Genomic DNA, 17,841 nt, shown 5'->3' with positions numbered 1-17,841 from the left:
ATCATAAATGACCCCAACCTATATAGTAGGAGCCTCATAAATAACCTCTGTGGGTACTGACTTCTCAGAGCCTCAATTTCCTCATCTGTAAAATGGGCCATGTCAGAGGGTTGCGAGGAGGATTAAATGAGCACATGCATGTAGGTGAGCAGCACAGAGTGAGCACCCAATAAACACTGGCTATTTGTGTGGCCTTTACAATTTCTGTTGTCTTTTCATACTATTGTTTACTTAATATTTCTTATTTCTGTTGATTTGCTTTTCCATTGAAATTGTGCAATACAATTTAGCCTCACCCCTATTTTTATAATCACAGATTTCAAATGTCAGTTTCCATCTTTTTTTTTTTTTTAAATATATGTTATTGATTTTTTACAGAGAGGAAGGGAGAGAGATAGAGAGTTAGAAACATCGATGAGAGAGAAACATCGATCAGCTGCCTCCTGCACATCTCCTACTGGGGATGTGCCCGCAACCCAGGTACATGCCCTTGACCGGAATCGAACCTGGGACCTTTCAGTCTGCAGGCCGACGCTCTATCCACTGAGCCAAACCGGTTTCGGCAGTTTCCATCTTCTTAACAAAACAAAACACGGGAGTTAATCTGGGCACCGCCTCAAGCCACGTTGTATCACCAGGGGTGTATATAACACTCCTTGGGAAATGCAGCCCAATGCACTGCACTTTATAGCTCATGAACCCCCGAGTCCAGAACCCACTCATTTGGAGGGAGGGTCCAGCAGACACTACTCTGCCCCTCGGTGCCAGGTTTGTGCCAGGAGAGGGGTATAGAGTGCAGAACTAGGAGAGTGTGGTTTCCATTTGCCCAGAAGTCAGTCTAGTGCAGTGATGGCGAACCTTTTGAGCTCAGCGTGTCAGCATTTTGAAAAACCCTAACTTCACTCTGGTGCCATGTCACATATAGAAATTTTTTGATATCGGCAACCATAGTAAAACAAAGACTTATATTTTTGATATTTATTTTATATATTTAAATGCCATTTAAAAAGAAAAATCAACCAAAAAAAAAATGAGTTCGAGTGTCACCTCTGACATGTGTGTCATAGGTTTGCCATCACTGGTCTAGTGGGTGAGAGAGAAGGCTGGTCAGGTGACTGCAACCCAGTGCAGCAACAGCTGTGATGGGAAGCACAGAGGACAAACCTCGCCTGACCCGGTCACGGTCACGGGTGGGGAGGTCAGGGGTTTCCAGAGGAAACCTGGAAACCAGTGCTAGGCTGGGAAAGTGAGGGCTCAGGCTGGGGATGGGGGAATGGGAGGTGGGATGAGGTGCAGATCTGATTCCAGGTTGCTTCCCTCCCTCCTGGGTGGAAAAGTGAGGATCCTTATGTGGCAAATGCGTGCATTACCTGCAATGTAGCCAAGTGGCCATCAGGTGGCAATGGTAACGCAGAACAATTTCCCCACAACCTTTCCCTTCATAAATGAACAGATCAGTGAGGAGAACAAATATTTATTGAGCACCTCTTACTAGTACAATGATGAACAAGACAGACGTGGCCCCTGCCTTCATGAAACTTAACAGTCAGGTATCCCACAAATATTTTCTGGATGCCAACCCCGTGCCAGGACTGTCCTGTCCCTGGGGAGATAGTAAAGACAGAGGATAAACTCTTAGACCTGGATGTAAAGGAGGATGTTGCCAGCAGGTTTAGGGAGATGAGGGGAGGCGTCCTCACCTGCTCTCACCTAGCAGCACTACAACCCCCTTGATTCAGTGCCGGGGCTCCACCCCTCAGGCATCTTGGGGACAGTGCAGCGATGGGAGCTTTTACTAGGGTCACAGTCTGGCACATGGGCTCTGCCAGGGCCTCCTGGGGAATCCCTAAGTGCTTCTCCGGAGAGCCACCCATAAAACCCTCACTGAATTTGTCATATCACTCTAGGTAGTGTGGTTTATGTCTTCTGGATGGGAGCCTGAGGAGTCATTTACCACGCCACCGTCAATAAAGGCCACATTAGTATCACTAACAATAACGACGATGGTAACAGTAACACATACTATTGAGCACGAGGGATACAAGAATTAATGGCTACAATCCCAGCAAGTGAGTTATGTGTTTGCTTCTCTGAATATCTGAACAGATCATTTCAATAGGCTACAGCAAGTGCTGTAATAGCTGAATTGTAGGTGCCATGAGAACTCAGAGGAGAGAAATAGGACCTAGTCTAGGCAGTCAGGGAGGTCTCCCTGGAGGAGGTGCTGTTTATCCATTGCTATTTTCTTCATAGATTTGTTTTCCTCCGCTCATCTCCAATAGACCCCAGGCTTCATGAGAGTATGGATCATGTCTGTTTAGCCACTGCTCTATTTTCAGGGCCCAACCACCACCATGGTTCCCAAACTGTGCACCAAGGTGCCCTGGGGTGCCACCACGAACTCACAGAGGTGCTGTGAGATTTTGTAAAATTTTGAGGAGACACAGTGACATATCTCAGACCCTCGGGAACTACTAGCTCCAGGAAGGTCCCAGTTTCAGCACGAGACAGAGCTACGTTCCCTTTACTGATGCCTCATCTTTGCAAAGCTGGCTGTTCCGCGGTTGCCGTGCTAAGAGACAAGAACTGTGACAAATCCACATGGAACAGGAAATGACCATGGCAGAGTCCAGCCTGATGCTGAGGTTTGAGAAGTTCGGGGGAGCTCCACAGGCACATGTATCCCTGGAGTAGTAACTGGTTATTTAAGAGTGAAATAAAAATATAATCTTTCAACTTCTGTGTTACTTTCTCTAAAAACTACGAAGTTACCCCAATATAGCTAATTATTAAGGTGTTTGGAGCAAACTACTTAACAAACAGAATTGTTAGGTATTTTTGGCCTGGAAAATCGATGAAAGAATTCCTGAGACACCAAGGGTATCTTGAATTGAGAAAGTTTAGGAAACACTCTCCTAGCATCAGCCTGCATATTGAATGGCTAAATGAGTTGCTTCCAACAACCCTGCCTGGTAGGGAGTATTATTTCCTTTTTCAGACGAGAGCTCTGAGGCCCAGAGAGGGCAAGCTACCTGTCCAAGGTCACCCAGCAGAGCTGGGAGTGTGTTGACTGCGAATCCCAGACTCTTTCCCCTACCAATGCCTGACCCCTACCAGTGCCTGACCTGTCTGTTCTCGAAGTGTCTTGGGGTAAATGGACTAGGAAAGAACATGGCTTTGAGTCCCAGCGACCCTGAACAGAAGCTGGAGGAAGCAGAGCTTATACAGTTTACCGTCTGCATCAGATCTTTGTCAACAATCAAGCACTGGAACTTCACCCAGAAGCTGGCACTGCAGTGATTGTGGGGCGGGAGAGGGGGAGATGATAATCTTTCGGGGGTTCATCAGGCTTGAATGGGAATCCTAGGATCGCCCCTTCCCTGCTGTGTGGCCTCAGGAAAGCTACTCACCCTCTCTGGGCCTCCTTTCCTGCTTTTAAGTGGACACACGTAGCATTCATGCAGTTTTATGAGGTTTAATCGTGTTCATGTCGGGGAAGGACACAGCATGGTGAAGGTGCCCATCGGATCAGGGCTGTTCCTTCGTTCAGTAGAGAAAACACCTTAAAGCTGTTTTGCGTCTGACAACCTCATCCTTAAAAATGCCCCGAGAACCCCGACGGTAACCTCCCTCTCGCTCCAGGCACCTCGCTGCAAGAACTGGACCATCCTCTCACCTCATGCGCCATCTCCCACCATGTCGCGGGAACCACATGGTTACTTTTTAGGCTTTAGGGAGGATCACGAATCTCCTGCCACCCACTGGGTGTGTGAACTCACTAGCATGGGTATCGCGGAAGCTGTCTTCACTGACCCTGCAGCTCCGGCCCTGAGGTTTCGGGGAAAGGCGCCCCGAAACGAGGGAGACACGCTTCTCGGGAACCCAGCAGCCGCGGCGGCCCAGAGGGCCTTTGGAGACTGTCCTCATTAGCGGAGTGCCGTTTCTTTCTTTATAAAAAGGGTATCGCCTTCCAGGGTTTTACAATAAGCTTTTATTTTTAGCTTTTCGTGTCTGGGTCTCTGCAGCTTCAATTCCTCACCCTCCCAAGTCACCAGGAGGAAACGGGAAGGGAACGTGCTTCCCAGGCTGAACCTCCTGGACCACCGCTCTCCACCTCCCCTGCCTGGTGAGAATAGATCCTCCAGTTTCAGAGTGACCTGGGAAGCCTTTTTTGAGTTTTTACGGTCAGGAAACCCAAAAAGGTGGTGTTGTTTTTATAAACCAAACATTTGCTTTGGTGGCTCCACATAGACAAGGCCAAATAGAGCTTAAATCCACCCCATTCAGTCCCTGCGGACCGTCTGGGTTAACTGGCTATATGACTTGCGGCAATGAGATCACCTCTCTGGACCTTCTGAAATGGAGCCAGTGATGCCATGCTGACCAGGCCACTGGGGGAGGCATGGAGGGGCCTTTGGCAAAGGACTTAGCGCAGTGCCTGGCACATTTACCGTGAATGTCGCAGCACCCCTGCGTTCAGTGCGTGCTAGCTCTGTGATGGTCATAATAACAAGCACTCCCAAAGGGGGGGTGCCTTCCCTGAGCAGCCCAGTCAGTGTGACTAAGAGGCAGCAACATGGAGTTTCCGTTAAGACAATAAACAGGACTCACAGACACAGTGGGGCAGGCGGGACGTCCAGATGGGGGTGCCGGTCTCGCGGCTGTAGCAGGTCAGAAGCGAGCTCCCCTCCAGCACGAAGCCGGGCTCACACGTGTACTGGATGGTGGTGCCCACCAGCAGCACAGGGTCCGAAATCAAGCGGGTCGAGTGGTCCACTTCCCCGGGGTCGGTGCAGTACATAACTACGCGAGATGAAAGCAGACCAGGTGCGCGTTAGGGCTCTCGGTGACCACGGATGAATGACAGAAGGATCTAGAAAGGTTCCTAACTTAAGCTCCTTTCCTGCTGGGAAGATAATGCATCTCGGGCGCATCAAAGGTGGCTGGAGGCTAGGCCGGGATGAAAGAGATTTGGATGTCAAACCACTTTCAGGAATTTGCCCAAAGATACGTTGGCTTTGCATCAGGGCCCCAGGACCTATGTACGATATACAACCTTGTACACCTCTGAACGTAGCCCCTCCCTCTGCTACCAGGAGTATTTCCCTTTCTACCCCTTTTTAAGACACCAGATTCAGCTGCCACCAGACATGGCTGGCCCCACGCCTGAGGGGTCAGGCAGGAGGAACCAGGAGACTGGGGCGGATGCTGTGTGAATGAGTTCAGCTACCTACTATAGGGGTTCGAACTGGGACTCCAAGGTCCAGCTTAACTTGTTTTGCTTGGCTACTACCAGAATTTTAAAGACCTGAATTTGAATGATGTGTTTACACAGGCTGCATACATTCCCGTTCACCACAGTCCATACCACTCCCTATTGTCTGACATGAGTCTGTCTCACTCATTTACTTCACCTGCCTGGCTTCTGAGGGCACCCGAGTCTGAGATCCCTGCCTACAGAGTGACATCTGTGAGCACCAATGAGTTGGTGGAGTTGAAGGGAGGCCAGATTCCACATTAAATAATGCCACTGCATCCATGAAAAACAACAACAAACAAACAGAAAGAAACCAGCGAGGACTCGCCACCCACTGACCTAAGAAAACAGGACGATGCTTACTTTTCTCACAAAACGGGGGATCACTGCTCCAGCTGAGGTCCCACTGGCAGGTGAGGGTGTCGCTCCCCACGATGTCGTAGCCGGGGTCACACTGGTAGGTGATCCTGGCTCCCCTCACGAGCTCCGTATGCGAAGTGGTTTTCCAGCCGTTCTGGATTTCGGGCAGATCGGAGCAGGAGTCGTTCCTTGACACCTCTTTAAAACAAAGACGTCACCCTCACCTTCTGCTTTACGAATGTCAGAGGAAAAACACTTCCCAAACCTGAGAACAGAACGCTGAACCGTGAGATTTTACAATGACCTCTTCCTGTGGGTCCCCGAACTTACTCAACGGTCTCTTGGTTTGATAAAGTTACTTGAGTATCAGACAGAATCCTAACTCTGCTACTTACTAGCAGTGTGACTGGGCATGATCACTTCTCTTTGTGTCTCATGCCAACAATGGCATTGACTTGCCAGCCATGGCAGAGAACCACTTGGAAGAGGAGCCGCCAGCCACAGTCGAGCCTTCAGATGACCACAGCCCTGGTTGACATCTTGGTTACAGCCTCATGACAGACTCTGAGCCCAAACCACCCCACATTAACTCCTGAATTCATGACCCACAGAAACGGTGACATAATAAATATTTATTGCTAATTTTGGGAGGTAATTTGTTACACGGCAATAGGTAGCTAATACACTCAGCCTCATCGTAAGAATGTCTGTAAATCCATGGGTTTGATAGAGTAGGTGATAAATATTTTTGTAATACAGGTAAAGATCAATACTTAACTATCAAAATAAAAAAGAATTATCAGTGCATTCTTCAAATCACGCTGCATATCATGGGTGCATATTATCAAAGGCTACATGCAGCTTATTATCACAGACATTTCCTCTGGCATAATTCTGTTCTTCTTCAGCAAACTCTCATTACTGAGGTAGTCATCCAAAGTCCATTGTTACTCTTCTTGCTTCCAAGTGCCCACTGCCCAGATTGCGAGAAAGGGCTAATTATCCTGTATAATTAATTTGCAGTTCTTAAGTGCTTCTGGGGAGAGCAAAGCCCTTGCACTGTCTGCGGGAAAGTCATGCGGAGAAACAAGTGATGGCTTTTCCTGGGGTTTCATCAGGGTTTTATTTGGGGAAGGGAGAGCTCATGGCTGTTGGCAAGAAGGAGGGGGAGGGAGAGGGCATCTAGGACTGCTTGGTGGGGAGCAGGGGCCTCTATTTTTAGGTCTTTGAAGAATCAGCCAAACCCTGGATTTAGGACGCAGCTGCAAATGCTGGAATTCTGGTTGAAAGGGGTGAGACGGGGCAAATACTGGATACGTGGTCTGCCTTGTGCCAAATGCTTTGCTGAGAAAGGTTTGCTTGTCTGGCTGTTTTGATGTGAGCCAACATGGCTGCACATCCCTGTGAGAACCCTGTCTCCTTTGTGGCATTCGTCACATTTGTGATTCCTCAGCTGTGCCATCTTGTAGCAGAGACTTGACTGAAATCGTGGTCCCACTGTTGACACATTCAGTGGCCTTGGCTAGGTCACGTAGCCTTCCTCTTCTTCAGTCCCTGGACTCCACTCCCAGAGACCCTGATTCAGGAATCTGCATATTCACCAAACACCCTAGGTGGAGGTTCTAGAATGATCTGTCCTGATGGACCCCTCTCTCTGCTAAGAATGAAAAAACCGGCCTAGGAGTTGGAGGGCTTCCCTTCTATCCTCTTTCTTTCTTTTAGAAGCTGTGTGACACCAGTCACAACAATATACATCTCTGAGCGTCATTTTCCTCAATCCTAGAGTGGCAACACAAATCACGACCCTGTCTGTCCCTAAGGGCAATGTGAATGCTAATCAATGTGTAGGATATGACAGGAACATGAAGATGACTTATATGGAATCATTCATTTGTTTGACTAAGATTTTTGTGAGCATCTACCATATGCCAGGCACCAGGAAAACAGGGATCTGAAGTCATGTTTCTAGTGTTCATGGTTAAGGTCAACACCATCATCTAACTTTTGGGCAAAAGAAATACCCAAATGCACTGAATATATGCCACCATTTACCATCTTATACTCATGACAGACATCTCTAATCAATCAGAGCAATCTTTCATTGGATCCCGTGGAAACCCTCCAGTCCTCAGCACAGCACTCCAGGGAGCCACTCACTTTCTTTTGATTGGAGTTGACCTACAATATAGAGCCCATTTATTATCCTAAGATTAGTGACCAACATCTCTCTGAAAAACACTGCTTACTCATCTCCGCTTTTTCATTTATTCCCTTCCCTCCCATGCACTTGGCCAAAGACACTAGCAAAGCACAAGAAGCAATGATGAGAATGGGTATTTGCTTCTGTTTGTGCAAAGGAGGTCAGAACCATGTAAGCCCAGAGTGTTCCTGTGGAAGGTTCTGGCAGCTGCCACAGTAGGTAAGCCTTGACCAGCTCCCAGACCTGGGGGCTAGGCCTTGCGATCAGTCTAGGAGCTTCAGAATTCTCTACATGATCACAGAAACCCCTGGCCCTTCTGTCTGACTCCTCTACTGAATGGGAATCGCATCTGTGTCTGGTTAAATCTAGACCTATGATAGCAGATACCTAGCCCATGCTGTGGCAGACCTCACTAAGCAACTGTGGCATTCTTCCCCACTGACGTCTGGCATGACCTTGGAATTCTTTTCAACATGGTCTTCAGCACTGGTGGTCACCAGCAATTAATTGGCATCAGAATGGAATACCGAGGCTCACTTGCCTTCCCTGTAAAATTAACTGGGTGTTTCTTTAACAGAAAGAAGAGCAAAGGGAACTCCTCCCTCTTTTCTGTGTGTCACCCACATTCGCCAGGCTGCCTACCCCTGGGACGTGGTCTCTGGAGCTCCGCGCTTGCTTCTCCACAGCATCAGCAGACGGTCCCGACTTTGCCTATGAACAGACCCCCTCTTGCATTTTCACTTGAAGATCATGCATTTGAAGATGGAATACAATGAGATGGAGAAGAGTGCTTGCCAACGTCAAACTGCCACACAAGTCTAAGTTTCAGCTTCAGTTAACACGAGCGCCTCCTCCTCAAGATGTTGCCAAATGAGCATGGGCCAGACGCTCGGGTAACCTTGGGGAGCTTGGATCGAGTCAGCTTTCTGCTGCCGAGCTGGATGCAGGTCTGGAAGACTGACTCAGGCACCAGAGAAGAAAGAAGAGCAAAACTATGACCTCATCTTCTGGCGGGGAAGGGGGAACAGTCTAAGCATAGATTGAAGCCAAGTCGCCAGACACTCTCCCTCCAAAGGCAGCTGACTCAGGAGGGCACCCAGAGCACCCCCCCGCCCCCACCAAAGAGTGGGACAAGCATGCGAAGTAGTAGGAATAACACAACATAACATATGTAGCAGCACAATCCAGGGTAAAAAGGCCCCCGAGAAGCTTAAGAAAGGAGATCAACATTTGTGTTTGCCGCTCTGACGGCTGTCAATAGAGCAGGCAGGGATGAGAAGTGTCCACCAGCTGGAAATGAGAAAAGGGACTCATTGCCCCGGCCAGTGTGGCTCAGTTGGTTGAGCGCAGTCCCGTGCACCAATAGGTCGCCTAAGGACTCTTCTTCCAATGGAGGCAGCCCTTTCTCCCTCCTCCCATACTTTGGGACCAATAAACAGGTGATGTTTATCTTGATCCTTAGCGTGGCTTCCAAACCATTTATCTCACCCCATCTTTTAAAAAAATTGCTAAGTCCAAGTGAAGTTCAGACTTGACCATCTAATACCTCTTATTGTTTTGTCCACCCATACCCTTCCCTCCTCACTCCCCAGCTGTAATGCCCCCTTATTCATTATTGGCTCCACCACCCTCCCCTGCTCAGCCTCTAAACACTGGAGGGTCCCAAGCTCCCTCCTGGACCCTGTGCTCTTCTCTATCTAGACTCACTCCCTGTGCGACCTTATCCGGGCCCATGCTTTTAAACAATGCCTGTCTATACTTCACTGACTCCCATGTTCTACCTCCAACCTTGAACTCTCTGTTCAAAGTTAGATAATCTGGGTTGAACAACCTTCAACTCCAGATTATCTAATGCCCCACATGAAGCCTCCTCAAGTTATGAGGCTTGATCTACGAAGTCCTGATATCAACCGTGTGAAGTAGAAATCACTATTTCCATTTCACAGACAACACAAAGGAGGCTCTGAGAGGTGAAGTGACTTGCCCAAGGTCACAAAGCCATTGGCAACAGTGCTAAGACTCAAACCCTGGTCCTTCTGACTCAGGTCTTAAACACTATATATACTTACTGTGCCTATATATTAAAAGCCCCACGAAACACAAAATTTCCCTGAAAAAGATCTAGCTACAGGAAATCATCTTAACCGGTATCTAAATACAGTGAAAAACACTGACCAGAGGAGACACCTACCCACATAGTTCATGATGAATCCCTGGCCCTTCCCGAAGATGAGGCCGGCGGGGTCCGAGTGGAACTGGATGGTCAGGTCCGGCGTGGACGAGTACAGCTTCTGGGGGCCGCTGCTTCCCAGGTACTGCCCCAGGATGTGGGGCATGACCTCGTCACCGTCGTAGATGGTCAGGATGTCACTGTTGCTCAGGTTCAGGCTGAGGGGCAGAGAGAAGGGGATGTGGCGAAGCAAAGTTAGGGGCGTTCAGCAAGCTTTTGATTTATTTTTTTTCAGGCAACACACACTTTCTCGAGACGTACGAGGTGTCAGGTGCCAGGCTAGGAACTGGGGTTGAGGTGGGCATGGATTCCCAGTGTGGTCAGGACATGCCAATCCTCCTACAAGCCTGGCCCAGGGAGAGAGGTCATGGCTCCTGAAGGCATTTGCCTGGTGGTCTGCACGTGTGGGTGTGTGTATAGACACGGGAACCTGCGGGAGTCAGCCCATGAAGGGCTTAGAGAGCCAAGCGTAGGCCTTAGGGTGTCATCGTGCTGGGAAGGGGGGATGGTGAAGGATTTTTATCAGGCGTCACCTGACTGAGCTATCCACCGCCAGAGGAGAGGGGTGGTCCAGGAAAGGGCCCCGAGTGAAGTTCCTGCAACTCATGCAGACTGACACCAGCCCTCCTCGCTGACGGCTTCATCCAACTTGGGGTGCTTGCTGCCGGTCTTGGAGTGGGGAGAAGTGGTGGAAGCCATCCCTTTGGTGCTTCAGTTAGTCAGAACAAAACAGAAATGCGAGGCACGCAGCTGAAGGTTTACCCCCAGAGGGCAGGGCTGTGTTTTATTCACCGCCACCTCTCCCATGGTACCTCTCACAACTCCTCAGGTATAGCTTCCCTTGGGGTGGCGTGGGGAGACTCACAGCCCTGGGATCTCTACCAGCTTCCCCTGCTCCACCCGAAAAACACCCTCTCCCCACAAAAGCCCGTGCGGAGCTTAGCACCCAGTGCTCCATGGCTCCGGGCCACGCCTGCACGAGGCCAGAGCTCCCTGATGCCAGAGAACACGTCTGCCCCACTCAGCACTGCGTCCCCGGTTCTCAGGGTGGTGCCGAGGGCGTGTCGGATGAATCAGCACCAGCCCAGGATGATGTCCAGGTCTCAGCCTCAGCTCCAGGGTGGACTGTGGCTCTGACTCCATCTCTGCTGGGGCCTGGTCCCCAAACAGACTCTTAGCTGTCGGCCTTGGGAGTGGGACCCCTCTCCTCCTGGCTGCTTTCAACGCTTGCTCCCAGGGTTAATTCAAAAGCCCTAAGCGATTGGAGCTGCCCCGAAGGATTTCTGTCCCGCCCGCCTCCTGGGCCCCTCTTGCCTCCATACAATCTCCATTCTTCTCAGATGTGAAGGTCACCGGAATTAAGCCTGATGCCATGATGCCTCTACATGCCTGATAAGCCATTCCAGCGCCAACCCTGGCCTTGAGCAGCGGGACTCTGGCTTCCTCTCTCCCCTCACCCTGACTCTGCTCTAGGCACACCCTGTGGTCCCCTCCGGAGCATGAGCCGCCGTCTGTGGGCTGCCGTCCAGTGCTTCCACTTCTGACATCCTCTTCTGCCCCCTCCCTGTTCCCGGGCAGTGAAAGCACTGGTCCCATCGGATATCTGAAGGAAGATCTCCCGAGACCCCATTTAGCTTTTTTTTTTTTTCCCCCCCCATTTAGCTTTTGAATAACAAGAATGCTGCTTCCTGAGTATCAAGCACTCAAACAACACCACCATAAACTAAGACTTATGATCGTCCCATTTTACAGATAACAAAACTGAGGCTCAACTGGGAGAAACCACTTGCCTAAGGTCACACACAAATAAGACTTAGGATTCAAACCTAGGTCTCTCAGATGCCAAAGCCTGAGATACAAACCATTATTTTATAGGATGTTTCGTGAAAGCCACCGATACATCTCCAATAAGTGTGCCGGGTTCAGTCTTGTTATCAGAAAATGTGAAAAAAATTACAACTAAAACCTGCAAGATGGAAACCCCCCATCTGACCGCCCCCACACCCCCATCCTGACACGTCCTTTGCTCTTATGACATCATTGCTAAAGTTTATTTGATTAAACCTGTGATTTCCAACACTTTCTCTCCCACTACGGCAATATTTCCTCTCTCTACAGACTCCCTGTTCTACAAAGATTTTTGTCCCCGACATGTTATGTATCTCCTGGTAACAATTAAATTTGTTTTGTTTTGTTGCCATTATTGATCCTGTATAACAGAGGATGTAATAAAATCAGTGCTAAACTGGTTATTTAGTCTGGCTGGCTTTATTTCGGTAGATATGAGATTTCTCTAATGGTTTTTGAAATATTTAAAGAGTCTGGGAAGAACACATGAGCAACTAGTTCCAGTGGTTGCCTTGAGGGAGGGGACCGGGAGAGGGGGTGTTTGCTGGGGAAAAGTGGGAAACAATTTTCACAGCAGACCCTTTTGTCCCTTTGGGCTTTAAATCGTGTGCATGTATTACTTCTTCAACACAGATAAAAACAGCCTGAGGGACCCTCATTATTTTTTTCCACTAGGGTCTAGACAGCCAGAGAGGTGAGGATAGAATGCAAATGTGAATCTGACAGATTAGCAAGCTTTTTTCTGGTGGAGAAATTCTCGTTTTGGCCAATAGAGGGCAGTGTCGCCTAAGCTTGGTATGGGGCGTGGTGGGGGTAAGGGGGGGGTGGGCGCGTGGAAGGGGTAGGTGGGCTTTGTAACTGTGGAGCTGGAGTTAATATTCCACAGAAGGCGTAGGAAGAAATGATGACCAAGCCACCTTGCTTTTCTTTATTTCTTTCTAAACCAACGTCTGACCTTTGCCTGGAATCTTGCCTTGAAAGGCTTTCCCCGGTGATATTCACAAGATGATGTTAGCTAAGCAAACATATTGGACAATGTCTGATGGCTATGTACTTATTTGAATGTGAATTAGAAAAAAATATATAAATATAGTTTGCACTTCCAACTTCTAATTTCACGGACATCATTTTGCTTAGAGTAAGCAGAGTGAAAAAGGCAAGCCAATTTATGAGCAGTTTAAGGGGGGAAGAAAAGGAGTGGCTGGTGATGGAAAGTGGACTGTGGAAACCGCAAAAATTAGCTCAAGGAATAAAGTGTGGTTGCTCGGCTTTCTAGCATGGCCGGGAGGCCCACAGCCGGCCCTCCCCCTGCCATTTTTGCTGTCTCAACATCTTTGTACCGCAGGCCTTTCGTCTCCCCTAGACCTGCCTTCGCCTATGCTGCTCCCTCTACCTGGAATGCCACTCCTCACCTCTCTGCTTGACATTTTACTAATTCCTTAAGGTCCTGCTATGCTCCCTACCCACTCGACATTTACAGCGATATAACCAGCCCAGGTCTCCATAGGCTTCCTACAGGCCGGGAGCTGTTCTAAGCGCCTCACAGGCACCAATTTCATTTTACCATCAGACAAACACTGTGAGTACCACTGTTGCCACCCATTTCGCAGATAAGCAAACCGAGGCACCCAGAGGTGAAGAAACGTTCTGAAGCTCACAGAGCCGGTCAACCAGGAGAGCCAGAATCCAAACCTCCGAAGTCAAAGGCAGAACCCGGGGCACCTTTCCCGGGGCTGCGAGCTCCCTGAGGGGACGGGCTCTTGGTCCGCATGTCCCTGAAACCCGGCACAGGTGAAATAAATGCTGCTGACAAGAGTGAATGATGGTGAATTTATCTCCATTTCCCAGATGAGCAAACCGAGGCTCGGAGGGGTTATTAAGCGACTTTCCTAAGAAAATAGCATCTTGCAAGTAAGGCAGGATCCCCACGGGACAGCAGAGATGGTGATGAAATAGACCACAGGATTTAAATAAGGGGGAAATGAGGACCAAAGTCTACAGATGCAGTTGGAGGTACGATCAAACTTAGATAAAACATGTTTCTCTGGAAGGCCAGAAAACTAGTCCTGTTTAGAGTTCCTTTGTGTCCATGTTTGATCAGGTCCCCCCAACCACATAGCAAGGTGGTCAGAGAAAAGGTTAGGGATCCCATTTGTCAGAGGGGTCAACTGAGCCCAGACAGGCCCGATCCCAAGGCCTCAGCTCCTTCCTGTGCGCAGCCAGCACCAGACGCTGCTCAGCACGTGGGATTGCTGAGGGCCCTTCGGCCCAGTGCTAATTTGGTTTCCATTTAATTTGATAACATGGCAGACACCACAAGAAAGCATGTGGACTTCAGGGAGGGCACGAAAAACCAATCTCTTTGGCTCCCTAAAAGGACACCTGAAAGCATAAAAAATGAGCAGTTTTCTTACTTGCTTCTGTGTTCCTCCCCTTGTCCTCATCTTCCTCCCTCCCTTCCTCTCTCCCCCAACATTCACCAAGTGCTTGTCCAGGCCGACTCGGAGCCCCATCCCCATCCAGTGGTTCTCAGTCCTGGCTGCAGCTGAGCATCGCGGGGAGATTTAAAAACTCAGATGATGCCCAGGCCGCACCCCGGACTAATGAGGCCCTCAGCCTCCCCGGGGGTGGGGCCCTGGCGCCTGCGATCTTAAAGATCCAGGAGGCTGCCAGGACTGAAAGCGGCTCCTCTGCGGTTTCCGTGGCAATGAGACACAGTCCGTGTTTTCTAGTCTATTTTTCTTTCTTGTTTTTCCTTTCTTTCCACTTTTCTGCCCTTTTCAATCAATTCTCCTCTTCTGCCCAAAAGGAAAGAGAAGAAAGAGCCCCACCCCCACCCACTGTGCTGGGCATGCTTTCCTCTGGGGTCACCACACAGGCTGAGCTGCTCCCCATTTCCACATCCCCAGACTGAGCCATCTCTGAACAGGGCGGGCAAAGCTTCGTCAGTGCCAATGACATGAGACCCCACACCCAGCACTGTGGACCTGGGACACCCAACAGCTCTGGGCTGCTTCGCCTACTAAAATCGGTCCCTAGTCACCCTGGTGTTTTGGCTCCGTCTCAAGAAACTGCTAAAAGAACGGGCTCTGGATAAAAATCCTAGACGGTCTGGTTTGTAGCTGGGTGACCTTGAAAAAGTAGCTGAACATCTCTGAGCCACAGTATCCTCCCTTGTAAAACGGGAGTAATGTTATCGAGAGCTGTAAGTAACATCATCAGGGCATCTTTCTGCTTAAAAATATGGAGAACAAACTACACGGTCTGCTAAGAGGTGAATGGATTTGGCCACAAAATCTGGTGTCAGGGGACCTCAGTGAGAGGTACCCCACCTGCCACTTCTCTGCTCTGTGATGATGGACAAGTCCCTTGCCCAGCCTGGGCTTCCGTGTTTAGATGAAAATCTCAGAATATACCAATTGTAAAAAAAGTTCCTTAACAATGGCCACGGCCACAACACCATGGAAGGAATTCATCATCACCCTAGCTGCCAATGAAACGACCGGGTGTGTGCCATGTGTCAGGCCCTTGCCCAGTCTTCATCTCAGAGACTCTAAGAGGTGGGTGCCATTATCACCCTCCCTTGGAAGACAGGAAAGTGAGGCTGAGAAAAGTGAAATAACTTGTCCGAGGCCATGGAGCCAAGAAGCAGAAGAGCTGGGATCGGAAACCAAGGCTCCCTCCCACAGGCAAAGGCCTTTTCCTCTTTCTGAGAAAATTCAGGCTCTCTCCAGCGTGTCCTCCCACACGATGGAAGCATCAGGCAGAGAAAGAAGTATTTTCTGAGCCTTCTAAATGCCAGGGACCACGCTTAGGTGCGAATCCCGTCTCCTTCACTTCCTAGCTGGGGGGTCGCAGGCAAGTTACTTCACCCTCTGAGCCTCGGATTCCTCACGGGTACAATCGGATAATGCCGGGCACGCGTAGGGTCATTGCACACAGTCATGCCATTTGGAGCTTCGGACTGGAGCCGGGAGACCCGAGTTCTGGCCTCCGCTCTTCTTTGGCTGTGATAGTTTGAGGACAAAAATGGTCTCGAAACTCTGCCCCTCTCTGTGTCCACAGCCTTTGCAGCAAGGCTTTGAAGCACCTGCCATCAAGAAATGGAGTCTGTTCCTCCACCCCTTGGATCGGGCTGCCCTTGCTTTGTGACTTGCCACAGGATGATGCAGACATGATGCTGCTAGTCTACTCTCAGGAGGCCACCAATGATTCGTTGTCTTGGAACCCTGGCAAGTCACCATGGCAAGAAGCCTGAGCTAGCTGTTGGAGGATGAGTGACATGTGCGGCAGAGATGAATCATCTCCATCTGGGCCTAGAGAGTCCAACAGCCACCCCACCCCAAATACACAAGAAAGGTCAGCGACAATCCACACAGCCACCTCCCCAGCCTGTAGCTTCCCACAGACACGAGTGAACCAGCTGAACCCAGAAAAATCACCCCACTGAGCTGTAGACTCGTGAGCAATGCGACACATCTGGTGTTCCATGCTGCTGAGATTGGATTAATTTGTTATGCAGCAGTAGCTGGCTGACAGAGTGGTCTGGGGGCAGTCTCTTCTCGTCTCTGGGGCTCAGTTTCTTCACCTGCAACATGATGGAAGTTGGGCTCTATGAACTTCACGGTTCCTTCTCGGGTTCCTTAGACCTTTGGCTCTGGGGAAATCCCATCTCCCTCTGCTGATAGACTGGAAGACTTTTGTTTCTATGATGGCTGTTTCACCCATGATTTCTGCTGGTGTCTGAACATCTGTGCTTCTGGGGCCAGTGCTGCCCTTGACTCCTGACTCTCCCTTCTTGCCTGGCTCCCACGCTGAATTCTTGCAGCTCGAAGCAGCGATATCACCGAAGGATTGAAGGGCCTCTGGACAAGGCACTTGCTATTTAAGGTGTGGAATTAACTTAGCACCAAGCAGATTGGCAGCAGCCGAAGAGAAACATTCTTCCGCTATCAATCATGTGGTTATTGAGCTTTGCTATTAGATCCTTTTATTTCCTGGTTAAAGAACTGTGCTGGGGCCCCTAAACAGAGATATTTCGGGCTGGGCTTTGCAGTGGAGCCAGGGAAGGGACGATAGAGTTTGGTGGAAACTTTTTTCCTTCAGAGATAGACATATATTTGCAATAGGTGTCTGGGGAATGGGGGGGGGAGGGGTGTTACTTCTCTGAGCCTCAGTTTCTTCTTCTGTAAGATGGGGCTAGGGCTTTCTCCTTTGTTAAGCACCTCACTACCATTTATTGCGTGGTTATAACACTGGTGTTGGCCCCAGAGACCTGAGTTCAAGTCTTTTTTTAATATATTTATTGATTTTTTATAGAGAGGAAGGGAGAGGGAGAGTTAGAAACATCGATGAGAGAGTAACATTGATCAGCTGCCTCCTGCACACCCCCTGCTGGGGATGTGCCTGCAACCAAGGTACATGCCCTTGACCGGAATCGAACCCGGGACCCTTGAATCCGCAGGCCGACGCTCTATCCACTGAGCCAAACCGATTAGGGCCTGAGTTCAAGTCTTGACTTGGCCTCTTCCTAGCTGCGTGACCTTGGCTGTGTGACTTCCCCTCTCTAAGCCTCAGTTTCCTTATTTATAAAAGGGGGCTAGGTACAGTGATATCATATAGTTTTCTTTGTAAGAATTAAATGAATTGCCATAGTAACTGGCAAATAGTAGATGCTCAATGAACATCAGACATTGATTTTAACGATGATACTACAATGGCCAACATCATCCCTGAAATAATGCACGCCAAGTGTTTAGCATAAAACCTGGCATATAATGGTGTGTGTGTGTGTGTGTGTGTGTGTGTGAAACTAGAGTTAGCTGAGGGTATTCGTTTATTTTATGTCAGAAACCTTACTAAGACCTTTGCCTATCTGGTTAACTTCCACACTCACCATCTCTCTTGTAAACATTTAATAGATATTTACTGAGCACTTACTAGGTG

General features: G+C 49.3%; 1 protein-coding gene across 3 annotated transcripts in view; it reads right to left on the bottom strand.

The window, feature by feature from the left end:
* The window catches only part of SEZ6L (seizure related 6 homolog like), a 132,080-nt gene that overhangs the window by 9,687 nt on the left and 104,552 nt on the right, over positions 1–17,841 (bottom strand). For all 3 annotated transcript variants that reach the window (XM_059675859.1, XM_059675860.1, XM_059675861.1), the window contains exons 10-12: positions 10,009–10,205; positions 5,621–5,815; positions 4,612–4,803 (exon numbers count right to left, since the gene is read on the bottom strand). In XM_059675859.1, coding sequence (XP_059531842.1) covers positions 4,612–4,803; positions 5,621–5,815; positions 10,009–10,205 — 584 coding nt within the window. The remainder of the gene's footprint in view (positions 1–4,611; positions 4,804–5,620; positions 5,816–10,008; positions 10,206–17,841) is intronic.

Source organism: Myotis daubentonii, chromosome 19, assembly GCF_963259705.1.
Source record: "Myotis daubentonii chromosome 19, mMyoDau2.1, whole genome shotgun sequence".
Classification (NCBI taxonomy): domain Eukaryota; kingdom Metazoa; phylum Chordata; class Mammalia; order Chiroptera; family Vespertilionidae; genus Myotis; species Myotis daubentonii.
This window is presented reverse-complemented; position numbering and strand designations above follow the sequence as displayed.